Source organism: Helicoverpa armigera, chromosome 5, assembly GCF_030705265.1.
Source record: "Helicoverpa armigera isolate CAAS_96S chromosome 5, ASM3070526v1, whole genome shotgun sequence".
NCBI classification, from domain to species: Eukaryota; Metazoa; Arthropoda; class Insecta; order Lepidoptera; family Noctuidae; genus Helicoverpa; species Helicoverpa armigera.
The window spans coordinates 9619786-9633984 of NC_087124.1; the positions used below are offsets into that span (position 1 = coordinate 9619786).

The 14199-nt window shown below is 38.3% G+C and overlaps 1 protein-coding gene across 13 annotated transcripts in view; it reads left to right on the forward strand.

The window, feature by feature from the left end:
- Raskol (raskol) overlaps positions 1-14199 on the forward strand; it is a 168477-nt gene that overhangs the window by 108362 nt on the left and 45916 nt on the right. For 4 of the 13 annotated variants that reach the window (XM_064034779.1, XM_064034778.1, XM_064034780.1 and 1 more), the window contains exon 2: positions 6744-7227. The exons of 7 other annotated variants lie outside the window; for them this stretch is intronic. In XM_064034779.1, the coding sequence (XP_063890849.1) occupies positions 7023-7227 (205 nt within the window). In that variant the 5' untranslated portion in view covers positions 6744-7022. Of the gene's footprint in view, positions 1-3248; positions 3538-6743; positions 7228-14199 lie in introns of those variants that run through there. 2 more of the 13 variants (XM_064034781.1, XM_064034783.1) reach the window with 2 other exon arrangements.

A 14199-nucleotide genomic window follows, 5' to 3' on the forward strand; every position in this document is an offset into this window, starting at 1 on the left:
ATGCGTCGCCGGCGTTCGGCGTGCGTGCTTAATCTCTTCCATTGAGCATTTGTAAGGCGGCAGCATTCTTTTACCCTACTACCCTGATTGACTCGTCTACCGTACATTCATGAATGTTGAAGCACGCCGTTTCATTTCTATAAGCAAGCACATTATAATTCATAATTTAAATAATAAATGTATGGTTCTCGCTCAAAAGCTAAAAGTTGTTGGTTATTTTAAGATCTTGTTTGTTACGTATTTTCGTCTACATTGCGTAACTCGATATGTGCGTCTTCCACACTTGTCTAATTATTTAGACGATTATTCTGTGTATGTGTCTGCAACGCATCAGTTTCACTTACGTTTGCTGAAGTATTTACGCATGCAGTTATTCAGTACATTTGCACGGCTGCGTCGGCCGTTTGTCTGCGCGCACGCACACTCCCTCCTATTCTATTGGCACACTTCTCTCTAACGAAAGTTTGTTATTTATTCCAGTTTTTGCGCTTTCCTTGCCACTGACTTCTTCATTGATCCAGTGTTCTATTAACCAATTTGATTTGATAATTGATTTGATGCCACGCGCCATGTATTTCGCTTCGTGTTAACCACTTATCAAAGTCTTAGCAATTGAAAAATTTCACTTCGTGTGTAATTGAATGCTTGCCTTATTTTCTGCAATTGCTAAGATGATAGAAAAAAACAATGCTGCTTTTGTTTCCATTAGACAATTTATTGTCATAACTCATAAGTCAGCTTCTGTTATAAGTCAGGTGCGTACAGTTGTTATTTATTGATAATTCTAATTTTATTTACATTTAATTAGTTACAGTTGTATTGTATTTATAACCCCTTGTCATACAATAGGTGTATTCAATAAACCAATAATAGCTTTGTATTCAACAAGTGGATGTTTACATGCATTGTGAACTCAGTGATCCTTTATGAGTTGTCATTGAATATAGAAGGGCTTGTATTAGTTGCGCAAGAGTCGGCGTGCCAAGTTCAGCCGCCCACCTCCGCCCAAACACGCGCCTACGCAGCATCGGTAAGCTGGTCTTAGCATCCATTAGGATTTGTGATTGTAACGATCAACAACAGATAACTGTTAATGTTCGACAATTGTATGCCTATCTCAGATATGGCGCCGGCAGTTGATTTTAAAAGCCAGATTTGGTCAGGTGAACTAAAGAGAACTAAAAATATTGACAAAACTACTTCGTTTTGTGACTCATTTCCATTTTGTTTTCATTAAGAACATTTAATTACGACTAGGTATCTATCTGGTTTATGGTCGTCCCTTATAAGAGAATCAAGTCCACTATTATCTTCCCTGCAAATGTGACTTGAATCACGTACGTATCGTGGCATCCTTGAGCTGCGGACTGCACTATTTTCCCTATGAACTAATGTTTCTGTCAGAACATTAAGCCACCGTTTCCAAAGCCAGTCGCACCTGCGGCCAATGAATAATGTTACCGTTTATTTTTATCGAGTGCATCGTGGATCTCACATGCATCTCGCACGACAAGATATCGCGTGTCCGTGAACCAACGATACAAGATGCATTGCAGCGTAAGCGTAACATTGTTCTGTACTCAAGGCCGTCGTCTTGAGCTACTGACATACCTTCAGTTTCAAGTGTTGCCATGGGAAAAATATTCTCGCTTTTTACTTCTTATTCGCATACTGATCAGGGAATTAAAATAAATGCAGACCAACAGCCAGTTATTATCCTTGCGTGTTGTAAACGACTGAGAATGTTTATTCCATGTGTTGTACTACAACTTCTGATTGAGATCTCGTTTAATTTGCACGTGACTTCTGAAGGTAAACTTCAGTGGTCGACAATATTGATGTGTTCACTGAACCGTTTCTTACCTTGCTAAACGGAACTAACGAAATCCAAGAAGTGAACAATATTTAACTGCAGACACAGAGTCCTTTCATAGTGTCTGAAGATAATCACAACGTTACAAGCATTGTCATTATATCATTAATGACAAAACAGTATAACAATACGATGTAGGTAAAATTTCGGTTTCCCCCATTAAAGGATTTATAAGGAAATTGTGACTACCTATATGTCCGGATTGGCAAACAAGACGGACCTTCTCGTAATAGGTATGTACTAAGTTTGGGTAAATTACGGCACCGAAGGTCAATACTGGTTGACTCAGCAGATGCATAATATTACCGAGTTCGACCGATTTATGGTTTTGGGCACGAGCCTACATTTTTTTATGACTAAAATAATCTTGCAGATAAATGTGGGCTAAAAGGTAATCCGGTTTGAGACGGTAGGCGTAACACCTGCTTTTAGGGGAGACTTTGAAACAGGATAACGGTACTGCAGTATACATTGTGGTTTGAATATAAAGGGATGATGCAGGAAAGGTCTCATTCGAACCTTTAGTGGTTTAATTTTGGACTTGACATTCACAAATTTAAAAACTGTCGATGGCAACATTTGGTTTTTCTGTGGTTATAATCAGGCAACTGTACTCTCTCCCTCAAATTCAGTAGTAGTGTTACATTACGCTCTATTGTAGAAAGGGATCAGTCCAAGATAGGCACGGAATGTTACCTGAAGTAGCTGTTATTTGAGCAACTTGTTATGCAGATGAAATAACAATAAAATAGCTTACGTTAACGAAACGCTGATAAACTCCGAGTCGAATTACATTTAATTCATGTTCAAGTTGTACAAAGTGTTTGTGTACTACGTTTTGTCTTGCTTCTGTATTCTATGACAGCGTGGAAGCTCTCCTTAAATATGCGGCCGACATTCCAGTGTCTCTGTTTACCCGTCCTCGTCTAGCGGGCTTAAAATAATTACACAAGTGCGTTGGCGCAACCCACCCTTTAGAGGTCCTTGCCCCCAAGTTTACCTTCCACCTCAACTACCTGGTATTTTCTTTCTCGTAAGAGTAAAAGTGTTCCAAACTTTTAACAGGTTTCTCAAGTGGATTTTGTGAGTCGACGACTTGACTTTCACTTTCGATTTTATATCATATACCTAATATTATTATCGATCCGGTTTCCACAATCTTGTCTAAGTCTATTGACGTAATTTGCATTAATTTCAAATCAATTCTGTCGAATGTGTTCATAATCTCGATTGTGCAACATTGTCTGTTTTTGTTTTATTATGATTAATTAATTTGCTTTCTTTCATTGGCCCCAAATTAGCACCTTGAGGTATCCTCGGCCCATCTGCGCCATGTTGATTATTAGAGCACGTTCGGATCTAAACTGTGAATAGTAAATAAACGGCAGGCGGCGGAGGGCGAAGGCGTGCGCGCGCGCCGCGCTTGCTTGTCTTCGCGCCTCACTGAGTCGCCGCTTAGTTCAGTTCAGTGTGTTGCTATCTGTCAATGGAGACAGACACGCGGTGTTCTGTTCTACTCTGTAATTACGTTGTTCTATGAAAGTCGGACGATTCCGTGTGTATGTGGAATAGGCCCATAGCCTAACCAGTCCGCGTGCGGATCCCAGTGTTGTGTTGTGTTTAAAGTTTCTCAATAAGATTGTGACGTGTACATTTATTTCTGGGTAAATTCTATTTTTGTGGTGATGTTCTTCGAGTGATTAAACAGCATCGTTATTTATTGCACGGCTTCAACTGTTTAATTAGCATTTATATTAGTATTCGCTATACGGGGAATTGCATAGACATTGAAGATAGTGGCTATCAACTACAGGATGATAAAAGTGATGAAGGTGTTAAGGCTGATGTAAAAGGTTATTCACGTCCTTGTCGTACAGAAACAGAGTCTAATACGTTATTCACTTTGTATGAAATATGAGACGTTGTGCCTTGCTATGAATCACGTATACGTATGGAAGCATAACAATTAATACGACCAAGGCCTCCTATTTCTTGAGTTGGTCGCTCTTCTAAAATTACTGTTTTGTTAGGGCAATGCAAATATGCAGTAAAATGAAAATGTGACCCTGAGAAGCTACATCCAAGAAAATACTTTAGGTACATGACTTGACACCAATATAGATCAATTCTCTTCCATACTTGAACAAAACACATGTTCATATGTTTCACACTCACACACGTACGCACGCCAAACAAAATAAATATCTTTTTTTTGAAGTATTCGATGATTAGCAAACAGTAGCGAGTGGGACAATGACGGCATTGTAGTGTGGCCGACATAATGAGCGAGATTAATAAGTCAGTTCACGAGTTCACCGCGCGTACGCCGCTCTACTTGCTCCAATCGCCATATCCGTCGCAAATCGACCGTTTCCTCCGACCATCTTCGCGTTGACTCGCTATTATAAACATGATTTATACCTGACCCATCATTAGTTAACATGTCAACGATTGTCGCTAGCGGATGCATTTTATTTGCTCCGACACTATTTATAACCGCTTCTATAAGAATGGAGACTTAACAGATCCCACTTATAGGGTTTACCGATGTAATTCTTGTTTGTGTTATTCACGGCGCGTCATACGTGCTTCTAAATATAACTCCTGAAAATAAAATTCTTATCGCGTACGGTCCTGACAGAAATCTCGGAGAAAGGTCAACATCGAAAACACTCGAGTTATCAACGGTTTCTTTATCTGGATTGTGACAAGGTTGTCGTTGATTATGACACACTTAAATAATGTCTATACTATTTCAGTGTGGCATTATGATTTAACCCGGTTCGCGTATTCGTGTTGATAATCTGGAAATGATTTAGGTGGCACACGCTATGTTGAGGCCAGTGCACGGAGCCCTGGCGTACTTTATCTTGGGAAAATCTCGGTTTCGTACGGAAAATATTGGCGTGGAGCCAGACCTCGTCCTCACACGCGTTTCCATTATTGTACCACCTCTGTGTTACGGTTACGTTAGGCTTGATTAACTGCACTATGCCAAATAGATTTCTAAGTTTAGCCTAATTTAACTCTAAATAGATTCTTTTATTTACCATTCTTGACCTTATTAACGCCTGAATACTTGTATCTTGAAAAACGTTGACTTGAATGACAACAGAATTTAAACCAAAGTTTGATTTGATTTGAATGGAAACATTACAAATAAAGGTATTAAATAATTTAATGTATTGGGTTGTTCCGGGTGGTCTGGCACCTTGAGACGACCTTCTTAACAATGGGGATTGGTAGCATTGTTTACACCAGGGATCCCCCTTAGCTACGACTGATCGGCAAAAATTGCCACGTGCATTTGTTTTAACAATAATGGTTGCAACCAATTTTACCAACAAACCAATTTTATGTAATGAACGAAATAAGTGTGAAAGCAGAGGTACGCCAATTGTTTCTACATCAAATAAATACTCATGAAAGTTCAATGCTTGATTCCGCAATTTTCTCGCCGGCAACCAGATTCAAGTCGTCTACAGCTCCCACGCAGAACTTTCCACTTAGACAATGGGTCGTTGAAGATTTCACTGTTTTTGTCAACGCAACAACTTAGTGCAATCCGGTGTTAATTAAAATCAGACGTAACAGCCTCTTCCTTGATTCAGGTTTTACATTTGTTTCATTAATTGTTATGTAAGCAAGCTCCCACATGTGCTCATGTTAGCTTTGTGTCGTTTTAAGTTTTTTTCTTTTTTCACGATCACGTCCGGATTCTTGCGTAAACATAATCCTTTTGTGAGCGAAATATAGTTCGATATGCAATTTGCATGACAGTGCTTATATTCTGTACCACTGTATGTTCAATGCTAATTGCATTACCGTGATTCCGGGTTATGTGATTGTGATACTCAGTTTATTCGTTTAGTTTTCGAGTGCAATGTTTTGAAATGGTTATTGCAAATTGTTTATTAATAACTCGGTCAAATTCAATTTTCTGAAATCATTAGTGCCGTAATAATGTGCAATAAATAAATTGTAATCGTTGATATTCATTACGACCCGCATTATAATTTCGTAAAAAATAAATTCTCTTTCCAATTAAAACTTCGGTGAACTGACAAGGAATACCTATTTCGTTAATTTTTACTTAATGGCTAATTCAGCAATTGGTTCCGTCATTATTTAAGCAGTGGTCAGGGTTAAGATTAGTGAGGAAATGCTGCATTATGCTGTTTTGCCGGTGTTGTACGAAAAAGGGTGTGTGCATTGTATTTTTAGTTAACGATGAGGCGTTCGCAGTAAAAAGTTACGACACTAAAAACTGAAACATCACACAGAACTCGACAGTCACGGGAATACGTGAATAGGTCCACGGCGCCACAAAGATGTGCTCCTTTGTTCGTCTGCCATTCATTAGCCGAATGTGGCATGGTCCCCATTCTTGAGGAGTGCGTTGAACTGTCATGTTTCCTGCGTGTCCGTATGTAACGTGTTTTACGGGTTGACGCGCGTTTCGGTACCTTCCGATGTTGCAATCGCTCACACTGAGATTCAACAAGCCGAGATACGGAGATTATTGTTCGCTTTATACACTGTTTAGTCAGTAGTGTTGAGAAATGTCAATAATGCGTATCTAATCCTTTATTGACACCGTGAACTTTGTGGCTTCGTCTAACCATGACTGATGTGATGTAAAAAGAATAAAATTTAGGCATATCATTTTTAGATCACAAACGTGAAATTACTCGTAATATTTATTTAGTTCCCATTACGGATTGATATAAGGGTAATATTCTTCATTGTTGACTATTTTCGGCCAAAAGTTGCGACTTAATTCAGCACTGAATTTATGTATAAATACCGGTGCTGTTTATTTGCATGTAGACCACTCGATCAGTAGATCATTGAATCCTTACGATTACAGAGTCCTTCGATAACGAATGATAAGAAAACGACGATGTGAAATAAACAGTGCTATCTAAAAAGGTGTGCAGTTTACACGGAACATTTAACGGCAAACGTCGACCGATTGCAAGAACTCTGATGACGATACTAAAAAGTGACGTAACTCCCAATTAATCAGTGGAAGGTTAAGTGTGTTGAGAAAAGTGCAAAAATACAGTGAATGAAATATCACAAGCAGTTGTTTGCTTTAAACGAGGTGTACGTCATATCAAGTGCTGGTTTCGGGACATGAGTGACGATGAGTACAGAGAGGCGCCTCTCCCGGAGTTTCCACTCCTGCCTCAAGGGTTCCTCGACGGAGGAGGCGGCAGATGAGGAAGAAAGCTGCTACCACTCCCTTGGAGGGAGGCACTCTTTGAATAGAACACAGCCTCAAGTATATGTTGAGGATTTGACCAACATATCCTTGGCGGATTTTGAAACTACACAGGATGAAAACAATGGTATGTAGAATTACGAATTTTCTATCACCCCTTTATTCGACTATGATTGTCTGGATAAGCTTCCAAAGACTTTCGACAGTATCATTAAGTTGCACTTTAATTAACAGTGTCATAATTAACGATGCCACTCCCACAGTATAATCTTAATTGAAGTCCCACTATTATTGTAATCAGTGACACATTTGTTAACTACATTCAATTATTTATCGATACTTAATTTATGCATCGAACTTCAACGTAAATTCGAGTTGTCGGCCATGTGAACATTATACAAATGAACAACATAGTGACACGTGTTTGACATTTTAGGGCAATTAACATGCATTTTATTCTGGTTATAAAACGTCGAATGTTAATGCAATATTGTTAACATTCCAATGTTTCGTGTTTTGAGTTTGGCCATCGTGATCTGACTTATTAATTTTATGAATGCAATCAAACATATGGTTTCGTCAGTCTGTTAACACTGTATAATCAGTGACCTGCATAGGTATCCAATTTTGTTTAAGATTACTGTCTTCTTATACTAAAGGACAAATAATCGCAGTTCTCAAGATATTAATATTATTTCAATGACCATACCTAGCAAAAAGGTATTCGTATGACAACTGGGACGTACCTAATGTGTTCAGTGACCCACAAAGGGGTCTCGACATATAAAGATGGAAGCATTTATTAATTAACGGACCTATCCGTCAGTGAAACCATATATTAATTCAGTCGACGATATTTTTATGAAGTGCCATCGGATTCATAATCACCGGTGTTTATGTTTCTTGTAGTTATAAATGGGAATGTGTATGGCTTTCGTAGGGAGTTTTGTTATTAGAACTATTCTATTTAGATTAACAAACAAATCATGGTGGTTTGTTTCTTTTATTTTAGTTTTAGCTCTCTCTCGGTCCGTTTTCAGGATGTGTCAGTTTTTATTTTTTTGTAGATTACGTGTTATATTTATGTTTTGTAGTGGTAGTGTTGGCATCAAAGATTATACCTAATTGGGAACTTTTAATCTTGTTGAAAGTGACAAATGGTAATTTGAAAATGAGAAAAATCTCTGTAATGTACTGAAATTGTCGTATCTATAATCTATATATCTCTCTCTTTCCTGCTATGCATCCCACATGGTGGTGGGGTCAGCTTTCCTTATTTTTCTTTTCCACTATAATCTATATATAAGTTTGAAAAATATTTCTGACCATTTAAGATTACTTTTAATGATTTTTAATTATCGATTATAATTAAAAGATGCCCAACAGGTCGGACTAGTTAATGTAAGCGCCGACACGCTTGCCAGTGTCAGTAGTGGCTATTATTACTAATCTTGGTATATTGTAGCTAATTGACGGCTTCTGACAGAATTCCTGAGGCACCATAGGATTATGTGTGATGGAAATGTCAGAATATTGTCATCTTTAAATAATGTATAATAAGCTCAATAAACAAATACATTATACAAAAACCGGCCAAGTGCGAGTCGGACTCGCGCACCGAGGGTTCCGTACAAATCCTGTATAGATAAAAAGCGAGTCTCGCGCCAACCGTTCAGTTTAGAACAAACATAGTTATGGTAATTTCGTGAGAGTCAAAATAGTTAATATTTTTTATTTTATAATATAACTAAAATGGTAGGCCAGTACCTCGTAAAAGTTATTTTATTAAAGTTATTTATATACAACATTTTATAGTCATCATTCAGAAATCTGATTGAAAATAACTAATTATGTCTTAAAGGTCATTATATCTCACCCGCTTTGTAAAAAGTGGCGGACATGAATCGAAGTAGTTTTAAATCTTGGAGAATATTATGACGTTTCTTTGAATAAAAATATTTTATTAAAACTCCATGGAGACGAATGTCCAGGATCGTTTGAAAAATATAAAAGACAAGCAGTTTCAGAGAATTGTACAGGTTGCAATGCTAGTTTTTATTGTTAAAGACTTTTCATAAAGAAAGAAGATGCCAATTCGGATGACCAGGATCTGATGAGGATCTGGAAACCCTGAGAAATCGAGGGCAACTCTTGAATATTGTAGGCACGCATCGAGTCAAAACCAGACATGTGAGTGTATTTTTGAGGGTACTTGTAAACAGTGAAGGTTTGGAGCTGATTTGATTATGGAGACCACAGAGAGTCGAGGGAACTCCTGAACGGTATGTTGCAACTACCACGTGTTTGGGCTTATTTAATTTGTATTGGCGAAGACTTTCCACATAGATAGGTTTAACTGCCATTGTGGGATCGATAGCAAAGATCAGATATAGTTATGGGAACTCCTTTACAATTTATAACGTAAAGTTGTGTTGGAGCTTATTTTATTTTAGGAGATGAGAATTCACTACTAATGGGATCTTTTATTTTTTTAAACATACATAGAGTTCTCTCAACTTTCTCACGTCTCCATCATCAGGTAAGCTCTAAACTTTCACTGTTTGATAGTATCACCAGACATACATCTGAGAATCAAGTTTTAATCCTATGCATGCCTAAAATTTCTGATAGTTGCCCTCGATTTCTCAGGATTTCCATCATCTGATCCTGACCTGATGACAATGGAAATAAACGGCGAGTATACTCTTTCACTACAAAGAAATGATTTCTCAAATCCGTCAAACTTGGTCGTTTAAATTTCCCATTGAAATGAGGAAAATATTTGATGTTTACACCTGATTTTCTCTAGATTCCCATGGTTCACATAGATGCGACTAATGCCATAGTAAATCAGAGCCTTTATCATTATACTGTGCTATATTTCGTTCGTATCCGCCGTGGGTATGGTTTCCATACTAAGGTGCCCAATGACCTTTGAATGATTTAAAAATTGTCACAGTTTAGAGGCAATTATATTTAAGAAGTGTTTGATATGAATTTCAACTTTAATATCTCTACGCGCTCATGTAAAAAAAGGGTAGGTAGTAAGTTTATAATTATTAAAAAAATATTTTATGTCGTGTAAGCAAAAATAATATTTTAATATCTTATGTAACTTCAAATTTATCATTTTCGCAATTTTTCCTTTATCTGTACTATATAGCGCTGCTTCGTGCCGAATTTCAAGATTCTGAGTTCACGGGAAGTACCTTGTAGGTTTTGATTCCCTAGCGTGTGACGGAAATTCGTCTAAGGTGTCGGTATAACTGCTGTATCTTTTAATCGCGTTAACTTAGAAGTTTGATTTTTTCACTGCCTAAAGGGACAATAGACCTTGGTATTTGGTATAAATTTCAATTTGATACCTTTATCCGTTCGTGAGAAATAAGGTAGTAAGTTTCATTTTATTAAAATATTTTTTTTATACTATATAACTAAAAAAATGAGATTTTCGCAATTTTTCCTATATTTGCATTATATGACAATGCTTCATGCTAAATTTCAAGACTCTGAGTTTACGGGAAGTATCCTGTAGGTTTTGATTCCTTTGCGTGTGTCGAAAATTTGTTGAAAATATCGACATAATTGGCTGTATCTTTTGATTGGCTTGGCTTAGAAGTTTGATATTTTCAGAGCTTAAAGGGACAGTAGACCTGAGTATTTCATGTGAATTTCAGCTTGATACGTCCACGCGTTCTTGAGATAAAGGGTCTTGACAGACAGACAGACAGACAGACAGACAGACAGACAGACAGACGGACAACAAAGTGATCCTATAAGGGTTCCGTTTTTTCCTTTTGAGGTACGGAACCCTAAAAAAGTCTTTGACAATGCAAGACAATGAATCATCATCATCATCAGCCTATCGCAGTCCACTGCTGGACATAGGCCTCTCCAAGTGCACGCCACTGAGATCGATTTTCGGCTTCTCGCATCCAGCTCCTGCCAGCCGTCTTGCGCAAGTCATCACTCCACCGTGCCTGAGGACGTCCTACACTACGTTTGCCGAGGCGCGGTCTCCACTCTAGAACTCGTTTACCCCAACGGTTATCGGTTCTTCGGCTAATATGGCCAGCCCACTGCCACTTCAGCTTGCTGATTCGGTGGGCTATGTCGATGACCTTGGTTCTCTTACGGATTACCTCATTTCTGATGCGATCCCTCAGAGAAATGCCGAGCATAGCCCTTTCCATAGCCCGCTGAGCGACTTTAAACTTGTGGACCAGCCGTACCGTCAGTGTCCACGTTTCAGCTCCGTAAGTCATGACAGGTAGGACGCACTGATTGAAGACTTTTGTCTTTAGGCACTGTGGGAACGACGATGTTAGGACTCGACGTAGCTTCCCAAATTCAGCCCAACCCAACTGAATTCTCCTATTCACCTCGTCCTCAAAGTTGTTTCTACCTAACTGCAATGTCTGCCCGAGGTATACATATTTCCGAACAACTTCGAGAACGGCGCCGTGTATCGCAATCGGTTCCGGTAGAACATGTTCATTGAACATGACCTTGGTTTTGTCCAAGTTCATCCGTAGGCCGATGCGTAGAGAAGATTCAGCCAGGTCGTTCAGCATCTGTTGTAGGTCCTGCAGCGTTTCCGCCATGATGACGATATCTTCAGCAAATCTCAAGTGAGAGATGTGTTCGCCATTGATGTTGATGCCTCGCCCTTTCCAGTTCAGCGTCTTGAACATATCCTCCATTGCATTAGTGAACAGTTTACAGACAATGAATGTTGCTAAACAATAAAACCTTTTTTAAAGAAAATAAGCCACATTTTCGTTTTTGTCTTGAAGGTAAAGTTCTTTGCATAGATACATGTTTCGAGATACCTTTTCTTAAATAGGAATACCTAGTTCTACCTGTTTCTATATCGTGGACAAAGTCGCAGGCAAAACATGTCTTGTCCAAACAGGGAACTAAACTACATAGCATGATGTAGTATTTTTTTACTCGCTCATTAAAACCTGTATCTACAACCGGTCCTTTTGAAGTATGTTGTAGTATTACATAAGCTACAATCTGTTATTATGTAAATCATACGTCCTTTTTATGGTAATTTCTTTATAAGTGGCACTTCATATATGACTGCAGTATACTGCTATATGTCAGGCATATATGGCAGGAAAGGCTGAAGGAAAGTAGGTTGACATTATCGCCCATCAATCGAAGACCAATGTGTTAGTGACAAATAGCTCTTGGAAATGGAGAGAGATCTGAAAGCTTCGTCCGCTTAGACTTTTCCTAAACGGGCTGGTGGCTTGCAGTCTTATTAAAAAGGTATACATATCAGCATTTTCTATGGCTTTCACATCCTAACTTTTAAGGTTATCAATGACAATAAGCCTGCATACAGTACAGTCGTGTTAAACGTACATGGTCTTGTAAAGGCGTTAAAACAATTGATTCATTCATGGTCTAGCTGCAGTAAGCACATCTTAACCTTGTAGAGGGATCGATAATCGCATTATCTGTTCGCGAGTACTTCGTAATGTTTTATCATAAAGATGTCATGGACATGATTATATAACAGTCGAAGAATTAGCATATAGCAGACCCACACAATTCATCAGCGTAGCCTTATAATTTTTCCTCTGTAAGGCAAAGTATACCCAGTGGGGATCACCAGGGCCAAGGCCTACCAGGGCTGCCGGATTGTTCGAAAGAATTACCGCGGCCCTCGTACATAAAGGGTTTCAGAAGGAACATGATGAGTTTTAGTCAGTAAAAGTCTGACACTCCCTCACGCTGCTTACCCACAGCGGGAGGGGTCTTTTGATGATTTCCCATAAAAAAATCTTATATTTGTAGTTATTTCTAGTAGGTAGGTACATAAAATAACGTAGCCAATACCCAGCATATGAGGAAGGTATTACACACATTTACGGCATATCACTGGCGAGTGATCTAACTGTTGGACTAACCGCTAACCACAGATTGTGAATGCTATAAGTAAAACCGTAGCCAACTTTATACGTGTGTAATTTAACTCTGAGGGGATTACATTGTTTATGTATAGCTTAAGAAATGCGTTTTCAGACATGTGTAGTATGTCGAAGATGATAAAAAGTCGTAGGAGATGATAGAAACTCGCCAATGAAGTTTGGTTGCAGTCTTAAAAGAGGTCAAGCTAAAAAACATGACCTATTAGATATAAACACATAAATTGTGTTCTCATAGAAAATTTGATAATTTTTATCTCGCTTGAAGGCAAAGAATGACATCATTCGAAAGTGTTAACATAACAATTAGAGTTAGATACAACAAAGCATGTTATTATTTGGTAAAAAACTCAAGGTGATAATATCATTGGTACGATCTTGACATTGATTTGAAGCTGTATTCGCGTGTTAACTATGACTCATTATTACACCGGATAGGTATATTACGTTTGCCTCCACTTCTTACGTGGGCAGCCTGACGTATGTACTCACTACCAATTTAAGGAATCTGACTAGATTTTCAATGTAACTCCATAACAATAGAGGTCCAATTTCCGTGAAGAGTACACAGCTGATATTTTCATGTTTATATCGTATTTGTAGGAAATGGTGATACAACAATCCATGTGGTCGTTGTTTTCCTTATTATTTTATCTTATCTAATGTACTGCACGCCTTATGTACAGTTTTTCTCATTGTATTCGTAACAAGTGTGCTTTATCATTTATCTCTGCAGCTAACAATCAAGAATGTGATAAGAAATGCCTCTGTAAAACTATCTCACTTAACCTTCGCTGGACATCACTGATTTATTCAAAAATAAGACTCAAATAATGTGGTTTTGAATGCATTACCGCGTTTGGTAACATCTTCTAATAGCAACCGGATCTATACAAACTTGTATTATTAGTATTACAGAGATGTACGTAATAGTCCCCGATTACTTTAAAATATTCTAAGCACATATCACTAAAAAAGTTAGTTTAAGTTTAGATCACGAACGTTTGTAATTGAATGAAGTTGTGCGCAGGCGCCGCACCTGTACCTGTGCTATGCGCGCACGCAAACGCACATCCGCTTCCTGTGTTCCTGCCTTTACAACCCTTGTCAGTGCCAGGCACGGCTTCCGCCCCAAATCATAATAATATCAAGGTTAA